At 34.0% G+C, this 20,995-nt stretch overlaps 2 protein-coding genes across 3 annotated transcripts; both read right to left on the bottom strand.

Moving 5' to 3' along the window:
• Positions 1-860: 860 nt before the first annotated feature.
• On the bottom strand, positions 861-3,444 carry LOC126687067 (pentatricopeptide repeat-containing protein At4g14050, mitochondrial). Of its 2 annotated transcripts, none has more exons than XM_050381427.2 (2): positions 1,469-3,444; positions 861-1,251 (listed from the first exon to the last, which is right to left on the bottom strand). In XM_050381427.2, the coding sequence occupies exon 1, from the start codon at positions 3,313-3,315 to the stop codon at positions 1,483-1,485; it is 1,833 nt and encodes a 610-aa protein (XP_050237384.1). In that variant the 5' UTR covers positions 3,316-3,444; the 3' UTR covers positions 861-1,251; positions 1,469-1,482. The 2 variants fall into 2 exon arrangements, with proteins under 2 accessions (XP_050237384.1, XP_050237385.1); XM_050381428.2 differs by having other exon boundaries at positions 861-1,234.
• An 834-nt stretch (positions 3,445-4,278) lies between these two features.
• LOC126687066 (probable acyl-activating enzyme 16, chloroplastic) lies at positions 4,279-18,617 on the bottom strand. The gene is made up of 18 exons (XM_050381425.2): positions 18,180-18,617; positions 17,863-18,066; positions 14,274-14,388; positions 13,223-13,310; positions 12,590-12,801; positions 11,038-11,156; positions 9,465-9,614; positions 9,263-9,330; positions 8,902-9,007; positions 8,182-8,340; positions 7,799-7,852; positions 7,636-7,716; positions 6,632-6,769; positions 5,785-5,944; positions 5,333-5,412; positions 5,061-5,206; positions 4,776-4,833; positions 4,279-4,691 (listed from the first exon to the last, which is right to left on the bottom strand). Exons 1-18 carry the CDS (start codon positions 18,330-18,332, stop codon positions 4,599-4,601), a joined length of 2,184 nt encoding a protein of 727 aa, XP_050237382.1. The 5' UTR covers positions 18,333-18,617; the 3' UTR covers positions 4,279-4,598.
• Between the last annotated feature and the right edge of the window lie 2,378 nt (positions 18,618-20,995).

Here is a 20,995-nt window from a genome sequence, read left to right as displayed (position 1 = left end):
GTTATCTGGATGCTTTTGGTGTAAATCAATCTATAACCATGCAATTTTGCATTAAAAAAACTCCTTCTCACTCTTACCTCTGCAACTGAGTTACATTCTTCATATAAAAATGATTTTTTTTTTTTAAATCCTTAATATTTTATTTATTTCTTAAATTAATCCTTGAATATTTTAAATTTTTAATTATATCTCTATAATTTAAAATTCACTAATTATTTTGCTTTCTAATAAAAAATTAGAGACCTTTTCTCCTTCTTTTTCTTTCTTCCACCAGATTCCTCCAAAATCGGCAGTTTTCCCTTTTCATCGTCTATGTTCTCAATGACGAGAATAGATCAGTTCCCGTTACTGAGAACGATATGTTCTCAAACGAGAACAAATTTGTTCTCAGTGTGACTAAGAATATAGTAAGAATATAGTAGGATGCACATCCCAAATTTCTTCTATTATCCTCCACTACAAAAAGACCACAACTAAAAAATAAAAGCTTACTTTACTTGGTGTACAACACCAAGTCATAACCAAAGCAAATTAGCATAATTTCGTTGAGATAGAGAGGAACTTATCTGCCGATGGACGACTAAAAGATTCCAACCATTCTATTGCTACGATAATATAATAGATTTTCATATCTCTACGCGATCAAATTTATGTTTTTTTCTTAATAAAAAAAAGGTAATTTTATTAAAGTACGACATTATTCCTAGAGCCACCCTTTCACTACAATGAATTTGCTTATGTCTTCATGATAACTTATGTTTGATATTCTAATTTGATAGGAAAAAAACACTATCTACAGTGCTTGTCGAATCAAAACTAGGGTGGGGCTGGCCGGTTCCGAGATTTGTGAGACGGACAAGTACTAAATAATTAATTTAAATGTGATTGAATAATTTGAAAAAAAAATTAAGCCAAACGACTTGTAGGTTGGCTTAAAGAATTCTTAAAACAAATTCCAACAACATGTTCTAACGTATAATTCGGCCAAGAAAAAATTCCGTCCCACCTAAATAGAATTTCTAGTTAAGCATACTACATCATACTAAATCATGATTTGAGATGCAACTCAAGACAACTAATACTAGAAGAATGAAAATATGTCCTTGACTAATGCAATGCTCATGTCAGCAAAATTGCATTGAAAGACTAGTAGACAGAAGAAGTAAGGTTAGGAAACTCACAAAAAACTTCTTGTTTATGTAGCACGGAAAGGAAACCACCGAAATGAGAAACACTGAAACGGAAATAAGACTGCAAAAATATAAGAGGTCACGAATATTGAGTTTCAAAACTGTTTCCAGAAACGGAAACTACACAGCACTTGGGAAGCTATACTGCACGGAAACTACTCGAGTCTTGTATGTTTCGGTATTTCAGTGTAATATACTTGTAATCTGTCTAGAACTATAATCTGTCATTTTCCCTTCTGCACAATCACTATAAGTGGTAGGGAGCAGCAAAAACATACCACGAGTCATACGATCACCAGAAATCATTGCACGAACAGTTTCCATCCTTAAAATGGTGATACCTAGTAGCATCTCGCACAATAAGTTCTCGTTCTACAATACTGCTAATGAATTTCAAAACAGTATGACAATCTCCACAAACACGGAGATTTTTCACAATACGTATGACAGTTCCTCGAACAGACTTAAGTAGGCCATAGGCCACAGCTAATCTCTCACTATGCCAAAACAGCTGCCTTTCTTTCTCTTGCTCTTCCATGTCATGTAACACAGAGCTAGTATCAGGAATATAACCTCTCCTCCTCATCTCTCCGTCTAACTCCGTAAGCAAACCAAATATTTCATCTTTCATAGGATGGAATGTCTCCCCAGCATGAAACACTTGAATTTCCTTAGCTAAAGTGACAGTACTATAACCTGGTTCCTTTTTCACTTCCCTACTTTCCATCAACTTCCTCACCATTGACACACGTTTCCACACGCCCGCACCAGCATAAACATTCGATAACAGTATATAAGTTGAAGGATCTTCCGGATTTAAGTTCAATAGCTGATCAGCAACTCTAAGTCCCATTTCAGTATTTCTATGGTGTTTGCAAGCACTTAATAAAGCTGCCCATGTAGGTTCATCAGGCTCAAACGGCATTCTATTAATGAGATTCTCAGCTTCCTCGAGGTGTCCAGATCGACTGAGAAGGTCCAACAAACATGTGAAATGTTGCAAGGAGGGCTTAATCCCATAGTCCTTGATCATAGACTCAAAAAAACTCCGGCCTTCGTCAACTAAACCAGTATGGCTGCAAGAATAAATCAATCCAACAAAGGTTACTTCATTCGGCTTTACTCCAGCTAAAATCATATCATCGTATAAATCCAACGCTTCCTTCGCTCTTCCGTGTTGAGCTGCCCCGACTATTATAGAAGTCCAAGAAACCACATCTCGACGAATCATTCTATCAAAAATGCTCTTAGCAGCTAAAATATCACTACATTTTGCATACATATCGACAAGTGCATTACTAATAAACAAACAAGATTCATAACCAAGTGAAATTACTAGTCCATGAAGCTGCTTCCCAAACTCCAGGACAGCTAAGTTAGCACAAGCACCCACTACACTTGAGAGAACTAAAGGGTCTACAATATCAACCCCTTCTTTTCTCATTTCAAGAAACAAATAACAACCATCAATCCCCTTTCCACTCTGCACCAACCCTGATATCAAAGCAGTCCAAGAATACAAATTACGCATCGGCAACCTCGAAAACAGCTCAATTGCCTCTGTTTTTATTCCACTCCTAGCATACCCAGAGATCATAGCAGTCCAAGAAACTGCATTTTTCACCAAAATCGAATCAAAAACTGCGCGAGCAGTCTCGGGTAATCCACATTTAGCATACATATCAACCAGAGACGACTTAACAACATCGTCATTACTAAATGGAGACAAAATAAAACGAGCATGCACTTGCATCCCTTGTCTCACAGCAGACAGGCTAGAACAAGCCTTGACTAGAGTAGCATAAATAAAATGGTCAGGTTCCAGTCCATCAGACGCAAGCATTGTAGGGAAGCTAGAGAGTGTTTTGTTGGGGAAGTTGGCGAGATTGCATGCAGTGAGAATGGAAGCCCAAGAGACTTGGTCTCTTTGGGGCATTTCGTCGAACAGGTGATGGGCGTCCTCAACCAGGCCTAATTTGCCATAAACGTTTAATAGTGTGTTGGGCAATGGTTCGGTTTGTTGAACGCCCAGTTTGATGATTCGGGCGTGGAGTTTCTTGGCGGTTAAAGGGGTGTGGTGTTTGGCACATAGTTGGAGATGGTGGAGAAACTCGTAGATTTGCATGCATTAGAGTTACGAGTTGTATAGTAAAATGCTTTCTTGTTTTGCCTACTTTTGGTTTTGCCAAGTGTTTATTGATTTGGTTTGGGAAAGCGATTCTTTGAGGAAACAAGTAAAACCAAAGTCAATAATATTTACATGATCATTGCCATTTCAATCTTTTTCTAATTTTATTTACTTTTAATAAATTTCACTTTATTGACATTTACTAAATTTAAAATTATTATTTTTTGTTTAATGGTAATTGGTAATAAATATAAAAGAGAAAATTATTCTAAGGCCCCTCACGTTTGTCGTAATTCATAGTTTGATACCCCTTATTTGAAAATCAAACAATTTGGTACCTCAGTTTTAATTTTATAAACTATAAGATTCTTCTGTTAAATATATGTACTAAATCGTTAACGGAATGAAATGTGAGGTATCAAACCGTTTGAAAATGAGATACCAAGTCGTTTATATAATTAAAATTGAGGTAGCAAATCGTTTATATAATTGAAACTGAAGTATTAAATAATTTGAAAGTAAATTTCAAATTATTAACGGAACTAACAGAAGGGCCTTATAGTTTACAAAATCAAAACTGAAATACCAAATCGTTTTATTTTCAAATAAGGGATACCAAACTGTAAATTATGACTCAGACCATTAGATTGAACCCGGTCGATTTAAAAAAAAAAGAAATTAATTAAAAAAATATCATTTGGTCTTTATTTAAAAAAAATGAAGGGTTAATTTGAAAGATGTTGCAATATTAAGGTCATTTTTAACCTTTGTTTTTTTGATTATTCTGAAGTTTGAAAATAAAAGGACTTATTTGTATCCAAAAATAGTTTAAGAGCTCATTTGTACTTTCCTGGAATTTACGAGATCTTTTTTTACCTTTGGCCTTATTAAAACTATTTCCAATGGTCGTAAGCTGCATAAACATGAGAGAATTGCCATGGCACCATAGAGGAGAGACAATGAGCAAATAGAACTGCAATGGTGTTATAATTATGGCACCACCACATATATAAAGGGCCAAACAAAATGTCTTAAATGTAACAAATATTTAACTAAAAATTACATTCTTGATCCTCAACCTTAGGGAGGAATTTATCTCCAGATCGCAGGTTTTTGATATACAGGCACAGGAGAAACTGAATGAAATTAGTCTCTACCTTAACGACAAACAAAACTGTACTGAAATGTGTAAAGTGGAACACAGCAATATGCAGAGATATTACCATGGAACTTGTTCTTTATTCTGTTTCTATTTCATGTGTATATTTACATCATTTCAGCTACTTGTAGAGATTGCCTATCTGCTCTCTCAACTGGTCCATCACCCGGTCCCTTCGAATTTTCATGGTCGGCGTCATCAAGCCACTTTCAATCTGCAAGAAATGAGTATCATTGAGCCATATGGTAAATTTTGGTCAAACGCAGATCACAATGGAGTGAATGCAGACATATATTACCGTAAAAGGCTGGTCAATGACAAGTATCGATCCGATTTGGAATGAACATTCTGATAACCTGTTTGCATGGAAAATAATCAATAGATTAATGCCATAAAGGAGAAAATTATCATAGAAGATGCAAATTCTGCAAGCTCATAATGTTCCTATTATTAGGCTATTTCCGAAGGTACTAAAGAGTTTCTATATATTTAAAAAAGGAAAGCAAACGAAAAAGAAAAACATTGTAAAGTGATACTTTATTTAATTGTTTTAGGTAACAGAAGTTAAATTCAAGACAGTTACTGATTTCTTAGTTCTTCATCTAGCAGGCTCCCCATTTGTTCCTTGGTCAGCTCAGAGGCTTTGGCATCTACAATGGACAATTTTTTTGCAGCTAGTAGCGCCTCTTCTTTGTCCGGAACAATTATAGCTCCAAGACGACGTTGATCCTGCATGTTATAAATGTTGATTAATAAATAAAACCATTAACTTATACTAGTTATTAAAAAGAACCTAATTAACTTAAACTATTTAAAAGGCCATAACAGCTTGGGAAACTTCTTCTCCAAATATACCTGGCCAATGACAACGATCTGTTGAATCAAAGTACTTCTCATGGCAGCTTCCTCAAGCTCTGAAGGCTCGACATTTTCACCTAATTCCTCCAAACAAAGTTGGATAGTCAAGTATGACATGATTTCGATATGCATTTATAAGATAAAAGTCCAACAACTGCTGAGTGAGGATGCATAATAAGAGCTGAATGAAAGAGTGCCAAAACTACTGTGTAAAGCATTTATTCGCAGCAAATAACTAAAGAAATAAGAAAATGAACACAGAGAAGTGTTAGAAATTATGAATTTGTTACAAATGGGCAAAAGGGCCATGTTTTATCATTCAAAAAAAATTTAAGAAACAGTAATATTTACCACATATATGGTTTTATTATTTCTAACAAATCTCAAAATAAAAAAGATTCAGAATCACAATCTGATAAGTAAAGGGGATTCATAAACTCTTAATATACCTGTTGAAAGAACTATGGTATCCTTAGCGCGTCCCTCCAAGACAATAACGCCACTACAACAACAGCTTCGCCCAATTGAATGGTGAGGAGCAATCCAACCTATATCGCCGGTATTTAGCCAACCTTCCTCATCTAACACTTGCTTGGTGGCCAGAGAGTTCTAGTTGCACATTAACACAAACACGTCATGCGATCAACAAATTAGCAAAGCTACATGACTTGAACTTCATAATTGATTAAAAATTAATCCTAAAATGCATCCCAGATAAAAGAAATGAATTCCCAAAGAAACCACAGAACACATTCATGTGTCTTATTCAGCTTACACCATGGGACTAACAAAAGTTAAAAGCCAAGTTCTTTATAGCACAACTGAGATATTATGATTTGATTTAAATATATATATATAGCTTTCTGCAATGGCCTCATACGAGCAAGAAAAAACATGGAAAAGAGTAGAATGAAATGGAACACTCGGTTCCTACGTCTGATTCCAGGACTAAAAGATTAATGACATTGTAAATATTTATCTCTATTTCATTTGTAATTATGTACATCATAAAGTATGTGTCACTCAAAAGATGTTATCTGTCTCTAACAAGAAAATTCAAGGACCATAGAAAGCTATTATTGCACACTAAATTTCTATTGTTACAACAAGTACAGCAATGCAAATAACACACATGACTGCTTTAAATCACTGTTTCTAACATTGTTGTTGTTTGCCGAGATAACCATGTTATGGTCATCTACCATCATAGTATGAGCTGAAGGAAATGGTTCTAATAACAGCAGCTACTATGACCCCTGATAGGTTATGAGTTAAAAAAAATGAGAAAAGATATACCTTGTAGTAACCTTTCATCACATGTGGGCCCCTAACTTTCACAATTCCCTTTAACCCATCTGAAAGAACTTCATCAGTTTCAGCATCCACCACTTCAATTTCCGTGTGCCGAATTGGATGCCCAATTGAGCCAAGAGCCTTCAAAATTTAAATCAGTATCATTTACATATTACACCACTTCTTCTAAAGGTAAAGACGATGTGAAAGGCAGGATAAATTGTTTGAACTAGATCAGCAAAAGATCACAAGAGAGTACAAAAATGATCTATGTTGTCCGGATCACTCACAAGCAAGGAAAATTGTATTAACAAGATGGAGACAGGTTTCTTCAACTTATAATAACACTTCTCTTTCAGATATGACAACAGTAGAGACTGGACAGGGTAAATTGTTTTTCATGAGAGATGCAGTACATTTGGCTTAAAAAACCACAACAATTTTTCCATATTTCGGCAGTAACATATCGTTCCATGTCCAAACTCCAAAATATGAAATATATACCACCCAGTCAATGACACAAGAACAGGCTAAAGAATGACCTTCTAAGGTTTTTAAGATAATAAGCTGGGCAAAGTGAATTTTAAGTAAAATAGGCATTATTTTGCTTTTCTAAAAGGTCCATTTTGGAATAGAAATAAAAAGTGTTCACGAGCATCATATGCGGGATAAAAACAGGCATTGAAATATGGAGCATAATATTGCTATGTTCTATTCTATTGGTGGTAATTCTAGTTGATGCCACACCCATTGTTGTCCTTGTTCCATACTGACTGTTACTAAAGTCCGTAAAGCTCAAATTTTTAGCAGGCTGCCGGTGCACAAGTTCAAGTTTTTGGGATCAATTGCTCTAACAGCTTTCATAAATACAACCAAGTCCGTAAAGCTCAATTCAACTCCAACATTTCAAAAAGTTTCAGATGATGCTCAAATTTAGTCAATAAGGGCATAGAAACATGAAGAATGTTCAACAGTCCAAAACCATATATAAGAGATGCGTGTCTTACATTACATGTAGGTCTCCGGGCAGCAGTAACCGGAGATGATTCTGTCATACCATATCCATTCTGGATTGTTACGCCAATTGCCTGCATGTATCGTAGACATCAATAGTAGATGTTATAATCAGAAACCACTTGTTTAAGAAGAAAAGTATGACAAGCCTCTAACCTCAAAAAATTTATCTACATACATGGGTAAACTGCCACCTCCACTTATGCCAGCCTGCCAAATGGAAAGGCATCAAACACTAATTTTTCATACTAAGACACATTCACATTTAGTGTCCAAGAGAGACAAGATGAAAAAGGATATTTTTAGCAGTGCCAGATTCTTTTTGTTTTTAACATTTATTTATTTTGCAGTGGCTAAGCAGTGATCAGACCAGAAGAGCCTTGCGATGAAGGATAGATGACAATCTATAATTCTTCAACCGAGTAAAAAAAATTCCCCCAAAAGAGTAGGCAAATTATAATAAGTGAATTGTTTGATCCAACAAATGTGATGCACTGAATTTGAGAAAAATGGCATATGATATGATCATCAATATACACCTTGCTTATTCCAATTGCTGAATGAATTTTACTATATACGAGCTTCTTAGCCAACATATGCACTGGCAATAGTAGTGCAGCCATTATTCTTGCCCATAAACAGTCCAACGCTGCAACAAGATGTGATGGTTGCTTCTGAATCTTTGTTAAATAAGTTCCCTGGCACAACGATAGGATTTGAATTAGTACATTTAGCCATAAAAATTAGATTTCTAAGTATAATGTGATTTAAGAAATTGGTATCCGTTAAATACTATCGAGGAAGATGTTAGACTTGAAAGCAGCTTATATGTTTTAGAGACATATAAAAGACGAAGAATGCATATGGCATGTGACTGTGAAGTGTGAACAAAGAATCCCAAACTCTTAGTTAATTTTCAAACAAAAAAATTTCATCAACACTAAATTTGTTTTTTAAAAAAAAACACTAGATTAAAATGCTAAAGCGGAGAAAGCTCAACCTCTTGAAAACTGGACTTGCATGACCATGTTCAAGAGAAAACAAAAACAAACAAGGTAGACAGCCCAACTAAATGAATTAGCAGGCTAAATAGCTATATTATCTGATTAATGTGTATGCCTAAGAAGCTCTATGATTAGAAGAGAAGTAGTTGTACATAATTAAGCTTTAAGAAATACATAAAACCTCAAAAAATAATTCCTTAAGTTCGATAAACAAAGACTAGAAGAGATAAGAAGATAGATAATTAATTTTGAAACCTCATAAATTCTCTTGAAGTCCATATATGCCAAGCTGAAGCTTATGAATGTAAATGCAATAAGCTTACGAATAGTGGAACTTGAGGAGATCTGCTTTTGTATCCCACTGTATTAAACAATAAATGAAATCAAATAATCAACCTCAACAAAATGAAACAGAAAGTACAATAAAGAGAAGCAGGCATCCAGCATACAAAATTAATGAATACCACAAATCTACATTACATCAAATATAGTTATCTTCTAAAACATCATCTCTCAATTAGGTCAAGTTTTCAACATACTTATATTCCTCGCATTAGAGTGATTCTAATTATGGCAATGCAATGAGAGTGAAATGATTCGCTTGACAAGGACAGACCTGTAGAGTGTCTCAAACACTAAAGGAACAGAGACCATGTAATGAGGCTGATAATGCTTGAGATCTTCCTATCATAAAGACATGTTTGCAATTAAAAAAATTACAAATGATCAAGTAAAGGTAATAAGTAATAAGAGACAATTAATAGATTTGATAATAATCAAAAAAAAAATTATCATTCAAACTATAAATTAGGGCATACCTTCAACTTTCTCACAGTTGTATATACTTGCTCAACGCCAAGTGTCATTATGAAATACTCAGAAGCACGCTCATATGCATGCCAAGGTGGTAGCATGCTGAGAAATCTATCTCCAGGTTCAGCAGGAACAATATCCCACAGATTGTTTATCTGAAATACACATGAACTGAAAATAGCCTCAGTAATAAGTTACCTGAGTATATTCCTTCAATTGTATCCAAAAGAAGCAATTTCGCATAAAAGAGATGAAAACTGAAGCAACAGTTTTGGGGTTAATTTTTTTGCAGATACCGAATTATAGGCCTTTTATACTACGGTAACCAACATTTTATTTTTACATTTTGGTAATCCAACTTTTATTTTTGTTACAATGAGAGGTTACTCACTCATTTCATGCGACATTTTGCTTACGTGATGAAAGAAACCCAATGGTATGTCCTTTGGGTGCTGTTTTTCAGTGATATGATCCTCCGTGTCGTTTTTTTTAAATGGTATGATCCTATGCGTCTTTTTTTCAATGGTATGATCCTCTTTGTATTTGTTTTTTCTATCGTTTTGCTTAAGTGGCATTCTTACGTGGAATATTTGGGTTAGCAAATAATTTAACATTGCCACGTAAGTAAAACTTCACCTAAAATGGATAAGTAATCTCTCGTCGTAACGAAAATAAAAGTAGAGTTATCAAAATGTAACAAATGAAACGTTGGTTATCGAAGTGTAAAAGGCCTATAGTTCGGTAACCGGGAAATATTTTAACTCGCAGTTTTGACTTGCAGAGCATAGAAAACAAAGTTAAGATTAAACTTCCAAAGGCACCATTGAGCTAGGGCAAACATAAATAAATTGTTGTATGGAAATACACCCTTCACAGATACAATCATACAAGCACCAGAACCGCATAATGAAAAGGATATGTAGCCTTGGATTAAACCTATAGTTACTAAACACGCAATTTCCTGGCCACGTTGAAAAGGCCAAGCTGTTCAAAAGGGATTTGGAGACGCAGATACCATTTTTTATTGTGAATCTCTTAACCTTGTAAACCATTATGGGTAAAGAGGAGCTTCCTTATACACCAGGCTTTTATAATATATACATTACTAGGCGGAAAGCTAATAGTGCCAAAGCACATCCCAAATTAATCAGTAATATAATCTTCTAACTTTAACTCAAATTTATATTAGTATGTTCAGTAGGTCATTTATATTTCATCAGAGAAAAGGTTCTTTCCTATGGTAATCAATTGGTGAATTAAAAGTTGGATCAACTATCTGCTCAACTTCTGGTAGCACGATTTGTTTAGCAGGAAATCAAGAAAGAATTGACTGTTGTATAAACCCAATTATAGCAAGGAGAAGCTGCTATGCTGAACTATATGAAACAGTCTATAGATTATTAACTGTAACCCTAACAAATTAAGAACATGACAATTATGAATATATTTTTGATAGCAAAAAATAGGTTAGTATTATTAAGTCTTAATAGAACCATGATGAAAATTAAGTAGACAAAACTATAGAGGTACTAACGGTTAGGCTACAAAAAGAAAGATCGAAAGAAACAAAGAACATACCTGGTGCAACAAATTCTTATGTGTGAGCATAACACCTTTAGGATTTCCAGTGGTTCCACTAGTATAAACAAGTGTAGCGATATCATCTGACCTGATTGCTTCATACTTATAGTGTTTCCCTGCAATTAATTCTTAGATGGAAAGTTACATAGAGTTTGGTATGGGAAAAAAATGAATTACAAGAATACTGATATTATTATAGTTTCTTTCTAACACACAGGAAACTCTGTTTTATTCAACAATAATAAAAAATAAGCTTTTCTATCTGGTATGATATTCACATCCAGAAAGTAATTTAATTTAACTAGACAAGATATGATTTATCTTTCTGCTGTATGATGAACATCAACTTCAGGTCATTTACTTCCTGCAGAAACTCATTACTTTTACCAAGCTCTAATTTCGTATGAATACTTTATTTAGAGTCTTGTAGCTCTAACTAGATTTTCTCATTGACGAAGTACTAAACTTGATATGGAAGATTATGAACATATATGAAGAAAATTAGAAAGGCCAGGGATGCTAAGCAAATGGTTTGTACGTCGTGAATTGTCATTAATTTTAAACAATTAGGCTGAAATAAAATAACACACATACTCAAGGTGACATATCTGGTGCAAACTTCTCTTTTGAGCATTTCCAAACTATAGTACCACGTACTAGTAGCTATTGTGTGCTGTCCAGACTCAACCTAGTAGTAATTATGATTCAGATAACTAGTAGAATCTCCCATGACACTCCTTTCACAAAAGAATGTTGACCATCTCACATTAGTTATGAAGTTAGATTCTGCGCCGAAATAGTAATTCAAGTCCTGAAAGTATTTGTGATTTGTGATTTATGATTTGCATTTTACAGTCAATTTCTGAGTTAAGTTTTTGATAGATTCCTAGAATTTCTGTAAATAAAACCCGCTATGAACTGCACAATTTGGTCACGGCAATTCAACAATGCAGTTGGGTGTAAACCTTGCCATGAGAGAACGTAAGGGAAATACATGAAACTGGAAGATGAACAACAATCTATCTTTTTTGCGCCAAAATATCTGCCTGCCTAAACTTTGAAAATTTTCCACCGTATATCAATGCTAATGCATTTTGGAAGCTACAATCCACCATTATTCAAGAAAATTGAAGAAAAGAAAGAAGAAATTAAAAAAATATTAAGAGATCACTAAATTCAAATGGAAGCAAACTGCAAACCAAGTTATCCAACCAACTCATGATTGATGCAACACGTCACCCAATACCTCCAAAGCAAATAACATGCTTAATTAAATACCAATGGTATGCTAGTTCTGCATTAAATGATTGAGTTTAGAATGATGCCCCATGTAACTTCAAAAGCATTGTTAAAACTCCTAGTTGGAAACTTGTATCTAATGATTTTTTTTAATTTGGAAAGCATTATGATTTCTTGTTTTGAAATAAAGAAAAACAATTGACAGAATATGACCATACAGGGAATTAAAATGTAAAGATGAAGATCTCATGGGGAACAGTTTCGTTTAGAAAATATAAGATGAAGTGATTGGAACAGCTGGCTAACTTACAAGTGTCATTTGAATCAAGTAGAGCTTTCCGGCTATCTTGTCCCAATTCTATAATATCTTTGTAATCAAAAACAGGTATGCCATCCAATCCATCAATAGGCATGCATGATTTATCTCCCCAAAGTAGGATGATAAATCCAATTACTGCTTTGGAATATAATGTTTCTGAAATCCGATTGAACAATTCAGGACTGTCCACTACAAGTGCAACACTGCAGTAATGAGAATGAAACAAAAAAAGGAAAAGGAAATTAGCAATATCACCAATGTCATTAAACATTGAAAAAGAAGAAGTAACTAAATAAATATGCGTGATCAAATTCAAATAAATTTATTTGTACAGATAAAACTATAGATAATCATAAGAAACATATTCATTAAAGCTAAGCATGCATATAGAGAGCCTTGAGGTAAATAAATAACATATAATCTCTTGCACTCATCAATTAACAATTAAACTTATAATGAAAATATTAGAAAAACAGGAAGTCAGATAGAGGGAAATGAAAATATTCAAAAAATTGCAAAACATGCTAGGAACATACAAATACCAATTAGTAACTTACCTACAGATGCTGAACCAAGCTCAAATACAAAAAAATGAAATTACTGATAGGATTCCTTTTTCCAAACCTGTCAGAGTGATTATATATTTGTAATAGCTCGTCGATTGAAGATCTTGATCCCCTCACAACATTAATCGCTCCCATAGCCATCATTCCTTGGACAGTAAGCAGTTTAAGGTAATTGATATGTCAGTACTTCATATACAAATTAGATGACAACACATAAGTATATCACCAAAATAACTAACATTTGATTCCTTTTTTTTCCTATAAAGCATGAAGAAGAAATCAACTAAAAAGGTAGCTCACAGGCATACATTTGCATACTTGAATCCTACATGCTAACTTGCTTTCTGAAATGAAAATCATTAGTTTCCAAATAGAAGAGGAAAGTTAGCTCCATGATTGCACCAATAGGTAACAATACTTCATAAGTTTGAAAAGGAAGAACACTTAAAACAGATTTCTTAATTGCACCTATATCTATATATAAATGATATTCTTTTCATTTTAAACTTTTCTGTTTTCTATTATTAAGAAGAAGACTAAAGAGCTCAACACTGGCTTTTGGAGGGTTAGGCGTGAGAACATAAAGAGTAATTGGAATTCCAGGTTTCTTTAGTAAGAAGCTGCAAAATGACCCACAAAAGACTTTTTTTTCTTGTTCTGATATTATCAACAAAAGCGCTGTTGACCAAAAACATCCCAAAACAGGAAGAACATAATCGTGTGTAAAAGAATCAAACCCCATCTGCCGCTGGCGAGCGGATGGAGAATGAAAGTACAACGAAAAGGTTTTTGTACCGGTCACTAGTTCTGAAAGGTATCATTAGTGGCTTCCTTTCCTTAGAAAGATCACATTGTTTAATCCTTAAATATAGCTAATGCAAACATGAAAACTAGCTTAACTTCAAACTTTTCATTTCTTGGTACTGGATATGCTTTTACTGGCCATCTCAGTAAGGAACCAACAGAGACTCCAATAAGAGTGCTCACTTAATAGTTAATACATGCATATGCAAAGATGCCCAATAAGGGAGGGCAACATATTGCAACATAGGAGAGAAGACCAAGTAAATTTAACAGCTTTTCAATGATAACTGAAATCGCCAATGTACCTTGATCTGCTACAAGCCATCTACACGAATTATCAGCAAAAAGGGCAAGTTTCTCATTGGGCTCTACACCAATAACTCTTAATCCTTCAGAAAAATTTAAAATTTCCTGCTCCAACTGCAATTTAAATAAGAATTTTGGATGAAAATATTACAGCACAAGTAACTTATTCTTAAAACACTGAGGAAACCAAAAACATAGACATTAAAAGTGTACAAACCACTAATAAGAAAAAACTATAATTTGATTTTCCAGTTAGTAATGATGTTACAGTAAGACAAAATGAACTTGTCAACAGCGTCCAAGATATTTTTCCAGTTATAGAATGGCCAACTTGTTAAAGTGATCTAAATATAACCATTTTTTTCTTTTACTAATTTGGTTAATATACAAACTTTTGGAAACACACATAATTTTACCGCCATGATTGCTTATCAGATCATGAAAGCTATGTGCTTCTCACATCCTTTAATTAACATAACCCTCTTACTTCATTTTCTAGAATGTATAGTGACCAATTGTAACAATCTAAAAAATAAAGGCATAGTGCCTTCCTTAGTTCTGTTACTAAAGCATAAAGAATTTAGATATTATGCAACTAAGGAACAGTAAAGTTCATAGTGTATCAGGCTATTAGTCAGTTCCACATGAATCTCACAGAAATTATTCTAATTTTAAGTATCATGTCCTGGGCAATATTAGGTCTCTCTAGTCTGCAAATTCTTAGAGAATTTAAAAAAAAAATTCCATTTCGTTTCAAATATCCACCCTTTTTTTCAATTAGTTATCTCTACATAGTTTCCAGTGGACTAATCACAACAAGAGCTTCAAGAACTTCTGCATTTCCAGCTTGAAACTCTGACAGAGCATGATCCCATGTTACAGAATCATGCCAACACTAATGGCCTGGTTCTGATGCATAAGCACCTGTTTAGCCCAACTCTTTTTGATGAGAAAGTTTATTTGGGAACTTGAATAGGACTTAAATTGACCCTCTTTATATGTCCTTTCAACCAAGAAAACTGCATGGTTTTATATTTTTAGGATGCAGGAGAAATTTTGTATATTTTGACTTTCCAGGAAAAACTATCACGTTGTTTTTTGGAATCACTGTTATAACAGTTGGTCCCTATAAATTTAGAATCAAATCAAACCTTTCATTTTCTTAGAGACATCTGAGATTTGGACTGGTTTTCAAATTTTAACGTTATAAAGTTTTATATTTAGTTTGCTTCAGTAGATACCCATGCTAGCAATGCTCTATGGTTTAGTTGTTGGACAAGTAAAAAGCTCCTGCATTTGTTGTCTCTTACATCATCAAATGCTATTTAAGCCTAGGTAGTGATGCCCATTGCTACTCCATGATATTTTATTTTTATGTTATTTTTTTGTCTACTCACACTTGGTTTTTTCTGCTCCATTTGGCTTCCTAATAAACTCAAAACTAGTTATAAATTATCAGACTACCAGTATGGAAAACCATCCTTTACTGATAGCCAAAACCTTTAACCTTCTACTTCATTTTATTTCCCACTTTTTCTAAATTATATGTCAGTATGTTAGCTCAATGTGATTGTTGCCATCGCCTATGCAGCAAATTTCCTAAAATTTGAGCCTCTTCCAATTTAAAAATAGACAATTATATCTGTAACAGTCTCTATGAAATTATTTTTTATGTTCCTTTCATATCAGTTATTTGACATGGCGATACACCAAGCAACTTGAGCATTCATACTAAATGTCAGCTTTCCTTTCTGGATTCAACAATTAGTGTATCTCACCAGTTCTATGACTCTATCCTTTCACCAAAAATCCTATATGAATTTTTCCCCATTAGATCCAGTTCAGAGCAGCATCTTCAAAAGTAACAATGTCAATAATAATTAAACTATAAATTTTAGCCATCATGTTCTTTTTCACCATTCAAACCTAGGGAAAAGCAATATTTTTAATTATCATCTCCTTATGCACCTACTTATTCTGGCCAACTTGTTCATTAACTAAGTAGCACGGAAACGGAAACGGGAAACGGACACGACACGAAACGGACACGGGGAAACGGCATTTTTTAAAAATGAAGGACACGAAACGTGGGGGAAACGTGTAAATATTAAAAATATAGGGGTATTTTTACAATTTTTAAAACTTCACATATATATATATAAATATTATACAAGATAATCTATATAAAAATTATATATAAAAATTATATTTTTGTGATATTTCATATTAATATTCATTTTTAAAACTATTAATTCACTGTAAAAAAAGTTAATAAAATGAATAACCAAAATTCAAGCCCTAATTATACATAAATTAGTTTGTTAAAATAGATAGTTCAAGCCCACAGTCAACTAAACCTAAATATAATAAACACAAGCAAACAACAAAATTCGGTCATCGTCGCCATATGCTGCTTCTTCTTCTTGAAACCTCTGTATCTTTTCTGTACATGCACAGCTCCTTGTTTTGAAATTAAAATTCTTCAAAAATATAAAAATTTTACATTCATCTTATACCACCAATTCTAAAATCAGATCCAAAAAAATTATGAATTTACAATTCCTTCAAGCTAACCTCCGATGAGTGGTGCGGTGACATTTTCAGACGAGCAGATGAAGATTCAATCAGAAATAATTGACAAGAGAATTAATTTGAGTTTCTGAAACAGAGGGGTGATTTTTAATATGAGAGAATTTCCCATGTCTTTTTTTGCTTAATTGCAGATTGGTCCGAAACGTTTTGGGTGAGTTTCCCTAACGTTCCCGTTTCGGAAACGTTAGGAAACGCAGAAACGTTGGCACATCAACGTTTCCGTGCTTCCTAGTTCATTAACAAAAGACATAATATCAACAATGGAGGTGCAGCATTCAGACCTAGGGAAAAGCAAAGAAATTTTTGAAAAAACATAAAACAAGACTTTATTTATAAGGGTTACTTGAGATTAGATACGCTGGTATGCTACATGTGTTTTTATATATACGATCTCCAAATGTACGTTATAGACCATACGCCAAAAGGGCATAAGCGCAAGCGGATTTAATTTAGATACTGTATTTTTTTGCATATGTTCATTTCATAACTGTTATTTCCATTGTTTACTGTCTTCTCACCAACTCTCTCTCTCTTATTGATCAGTTTTGATTGCTAATTAGAGAAAAAGGCTACTAATAGTACATGTTCCAACTTTCCATCAATTTAACTACTTATACACATTGGTGAAAATAATTACAAAAGTCACTTTCACAAAATGATAGCTGCCCTTTGTTCAAGCCTTTCGAATGCCATTATGATATCCTATGCTTAGGTAGTACATGTTATGCCTACTAAGTAAGAAGCTTTAATAAATCCTAATTCTACCTATAGTCAACATCAATACATCTACAAGCACAAAGAAGTACCGACAAGTAGGCCATATCAAACTGCAAGCCATTACCAAAACCAGAAATGTTTACAAAATGCAACTTATATGAATCATTCATCACTAACCCAAATTTATTAATGAAACTTACATAACAATAAAACAAGCTAATAAATCATTAAAAACCAATGATTGGGAAACATTTAAATATGATAAAGAAGAACAAAAACCTGACTATAAGTTAATGTGGTAGGTGGGTGATGATAAGGATCAACCAGAGCAACCCTATCACCATATTTCTCAGCTGAAGTTCTCCAAATATCAGGAACTGCTTGCCACTCTTCAGATACCAATCCACCATTACCTCTACTCAGCAATTCCTTCTCTAAATAAGGTGAATATCTTTTCACTTTTTTGATCTCATTTCCCTCTATCTACAACAAACACAATACAACAAAACATATCAAATGCCCAACAATTAACTAATCTTGCACATGACATGTTCGACAAAATGCCCAAGAGAAGCAAAAAATAAACAAAAAACCACCTTAATTTCGCAATATACTCGAAAACGGGTAGTTAAAGAGCGGCTACTAATATTGCTCTTTTTGTTGCTGTTCTTAAAGGGAGTAAACAGACAAGAAACAGGGCTTGAATTAAGGTTAGCAGTGGAAACCATTAACAGCGCCGATAGACCCATGACCGACCTTTTTGTTAAGTATTGAGATTCAGATTACAAAATTCAGACATAAGCTTGGCGAGATTATCAAGACGATGGTGTTTGAACTGATACGGTGTAGTATAAAACAACTTATAATGGATGATTGACTTGGCTGAGATAATAACTAAAATATTCATGTTTGTAGGGGGGCCGAAAAAACAAGTAGAGACAATTTATGTGTATTTTAGTAACTAATTCGGAGGTTACAATTATTGTTATTTTTTAAGAAAAGACGAGAGTATCTGTTTACTGTCTGTCTGTCAACTGGATAGCTATGTCTGGCTGGTTTAGCTCATAGTAAAAGGGTGTTGCTATTCGCCGCCCGCTTTTACTTAGCACCGCACAGGCGAAAGACATTTATGCCCCTCTAGCAAAATTTCAAAAAAAAAAGTTCTCTCAACTCATTCGAACACACTCGAAAAACTACGTAAAAAGTCGAGTAAAATGACGGATAACGAGTATAATTCGTCGGGAAACGAATATCGACGTTCGGAAACAAGTTTTTCCGGCTTTTCCGAAATAAAAAATAGTTTTTTTAATTTTTTATTTAAATTTTTTGAAAGGTGACGATTGCGTTTCATGTCCTCTCCAGAGGAGGGGACGCCGGAATTCGGCGTCCTCTTTGGAGGAGAGGACGTGAAAACCAACGTCCCCTCTAGAGGAGGGGACGCCAATTTTCGGCGTCTCCTCTTCTAGAGAGGACGTTCGGCGTCCTCTCTAGAAGAGGAGACGCCGAAAACCAACGTCCCCTCTAGAGGAGGGGACGCCGAACGCCGGCGTCCACTCTTCTGGAGAGGACGCCGGCGTCCGCCTTTTCCGGCCGCGACCGAAACGTCGCGGCCGGAAATTAATTTTTTTTAAAAAAAAACGTTAAAATGATTTTTTTAATAATTACAGTGATTTTTTATTGCATATTATTACGACTTTGTATTACATATTATTACGATTTGTTAAACGTAAATATTTATGTTTAGCAGGTTCATTTAGAAGATTATGGCGATTTTCATCTCGTTCGGAATCCGACATTTTCGTAAAATATGAATTTGAATAGAGTTGAATGAGTTGAGAGGATTTATGTTTTTTGTTTATGAGTTGGTTTTCTATTCAAAAAGTGAAAAGGGCAAAAATGTAATGTGGCTGTGCGGTGCTAAGTAAAAAGGGGCGGTGTTTAGCCATCTATTAGTAAAACTCAGGATAAATGGCTGGATCTACCCTTTGTTTAGGACAAAAAAATGATTCAACAACTTTTGTTTGGATAATGTGAATGAATAAAGGATCAATCCACCGTCTGAAGTTAGGCACAAGTTGTCGAGATTATACGATAACACAATTGGCTTAAAACATAAATTTAAAAAATTTGGATTAAGGTTTAGCGGATTCGTATAACGTGTCAGATTCGATTATGACCCCATTTTGTGTCACGTGCAGCGGCGGATACACACTGTGGCCAAGGGGGTCAGGACTCCCCTGAAATATACAAATCAAATTGTATAACCTACTAATATAGTAACATTAACTTAATCCCAACCTTTTGGCATAAAAAATAAATTGAAACCCATATTTCCCACCAGGAGTGTGCATCGGTCGGTTCGGTTCGGTAGTGGGAGTAGCAAAACCGACGGTTCCGATTAACAAGGAAATCAAAAACCAAATTGCCTATTTATTTTTCAAAAACTGAATAATTTATAACCGAAATTTAATGGTGGGTTCAATTCAGTTTCGGTTCGGTATTATGATTTGGGCCTTACATAAGGCCCATATTAAAAAACATACAATTGCAGTAAAAGCCCATTCAGTTCATATTTATACATAAATTTTCAAAATCCCCTTAAATTTTTACAGTAATCAAATGTTCCCAAATCCCACAAAAATACAATTCAGATCAAAAATAATAGCAATCAAATGGTAACTAGTCCCTTAACGGTATACAAAAATTGCTTATAAATATACAATTTTATAACTCACTTAACAGAATGTACAAAATTTATACAGATCCATTGATAAATGCAAAAATAAGGCAAATGAATCTATTCTTGAACTTTTCCACCAAGCAGGATTCAATGAGCAGCAGCAGCACACAAGAGTTAAGGTGGAGAATGGAGATGTAGTACAACTTAAGAGTTAAATTAGAAGAAAACTGTAAAGAAAAATTAAAACAGAATACAACCAAAGAGAACAAGTATAAGTTCCAAATTTCAAAAAAGCAAGTTTTGAAAGCTGTTAAACTTCACAAGTTTAAGAAATTGAAACTGAAATTCTTCAATTTGCAAACCAAAAGGAATTTAAAAGAAAATGGGGCTCAGAAATGTGCTTATCGTTTCATTTGTAAAGCGATCATAATATCAAATGATATGGTGACTCAAAAAGGTCATATCAGAAAACTGAAGGCTTCACAAAATCTGAGTGTGGTGGAAGCTTCATCACAGCCCAAAAAACTAATTCAAAATACTTTAGATATAGTTATAATTTTAAAAGAACTAAAACCATTTATAAAGTAGTTTGAAAGTTTCAAACCATAAATTAAACAGTTTCAAAATAGCTTGAAACCTTTGAATAGAAATACAAAGTGAGAAAATATTACTTGAAAAATATTTGAAAAGAAACATAAGTATGAAAGTTAGAAAATCATACTTGCACAAAGT

Source organism: Mercurialis annua, linkage group LG6 (genome assembly GCF_937616625.2).
Source record: "Mercurialis annua linkage group LG6, ddMerAnnu1.2, whole genome shotgun sequence".
NCBI lineage: Eukaryota > Viridiplantae > Streptophyta > Magnoliopsida > Malpighiales > Euphorbiaceae > Mercurialis > Mercurialis annua.
This window is presented reverse-complemented; position numbering and strand designations above follow the sequence as displayed.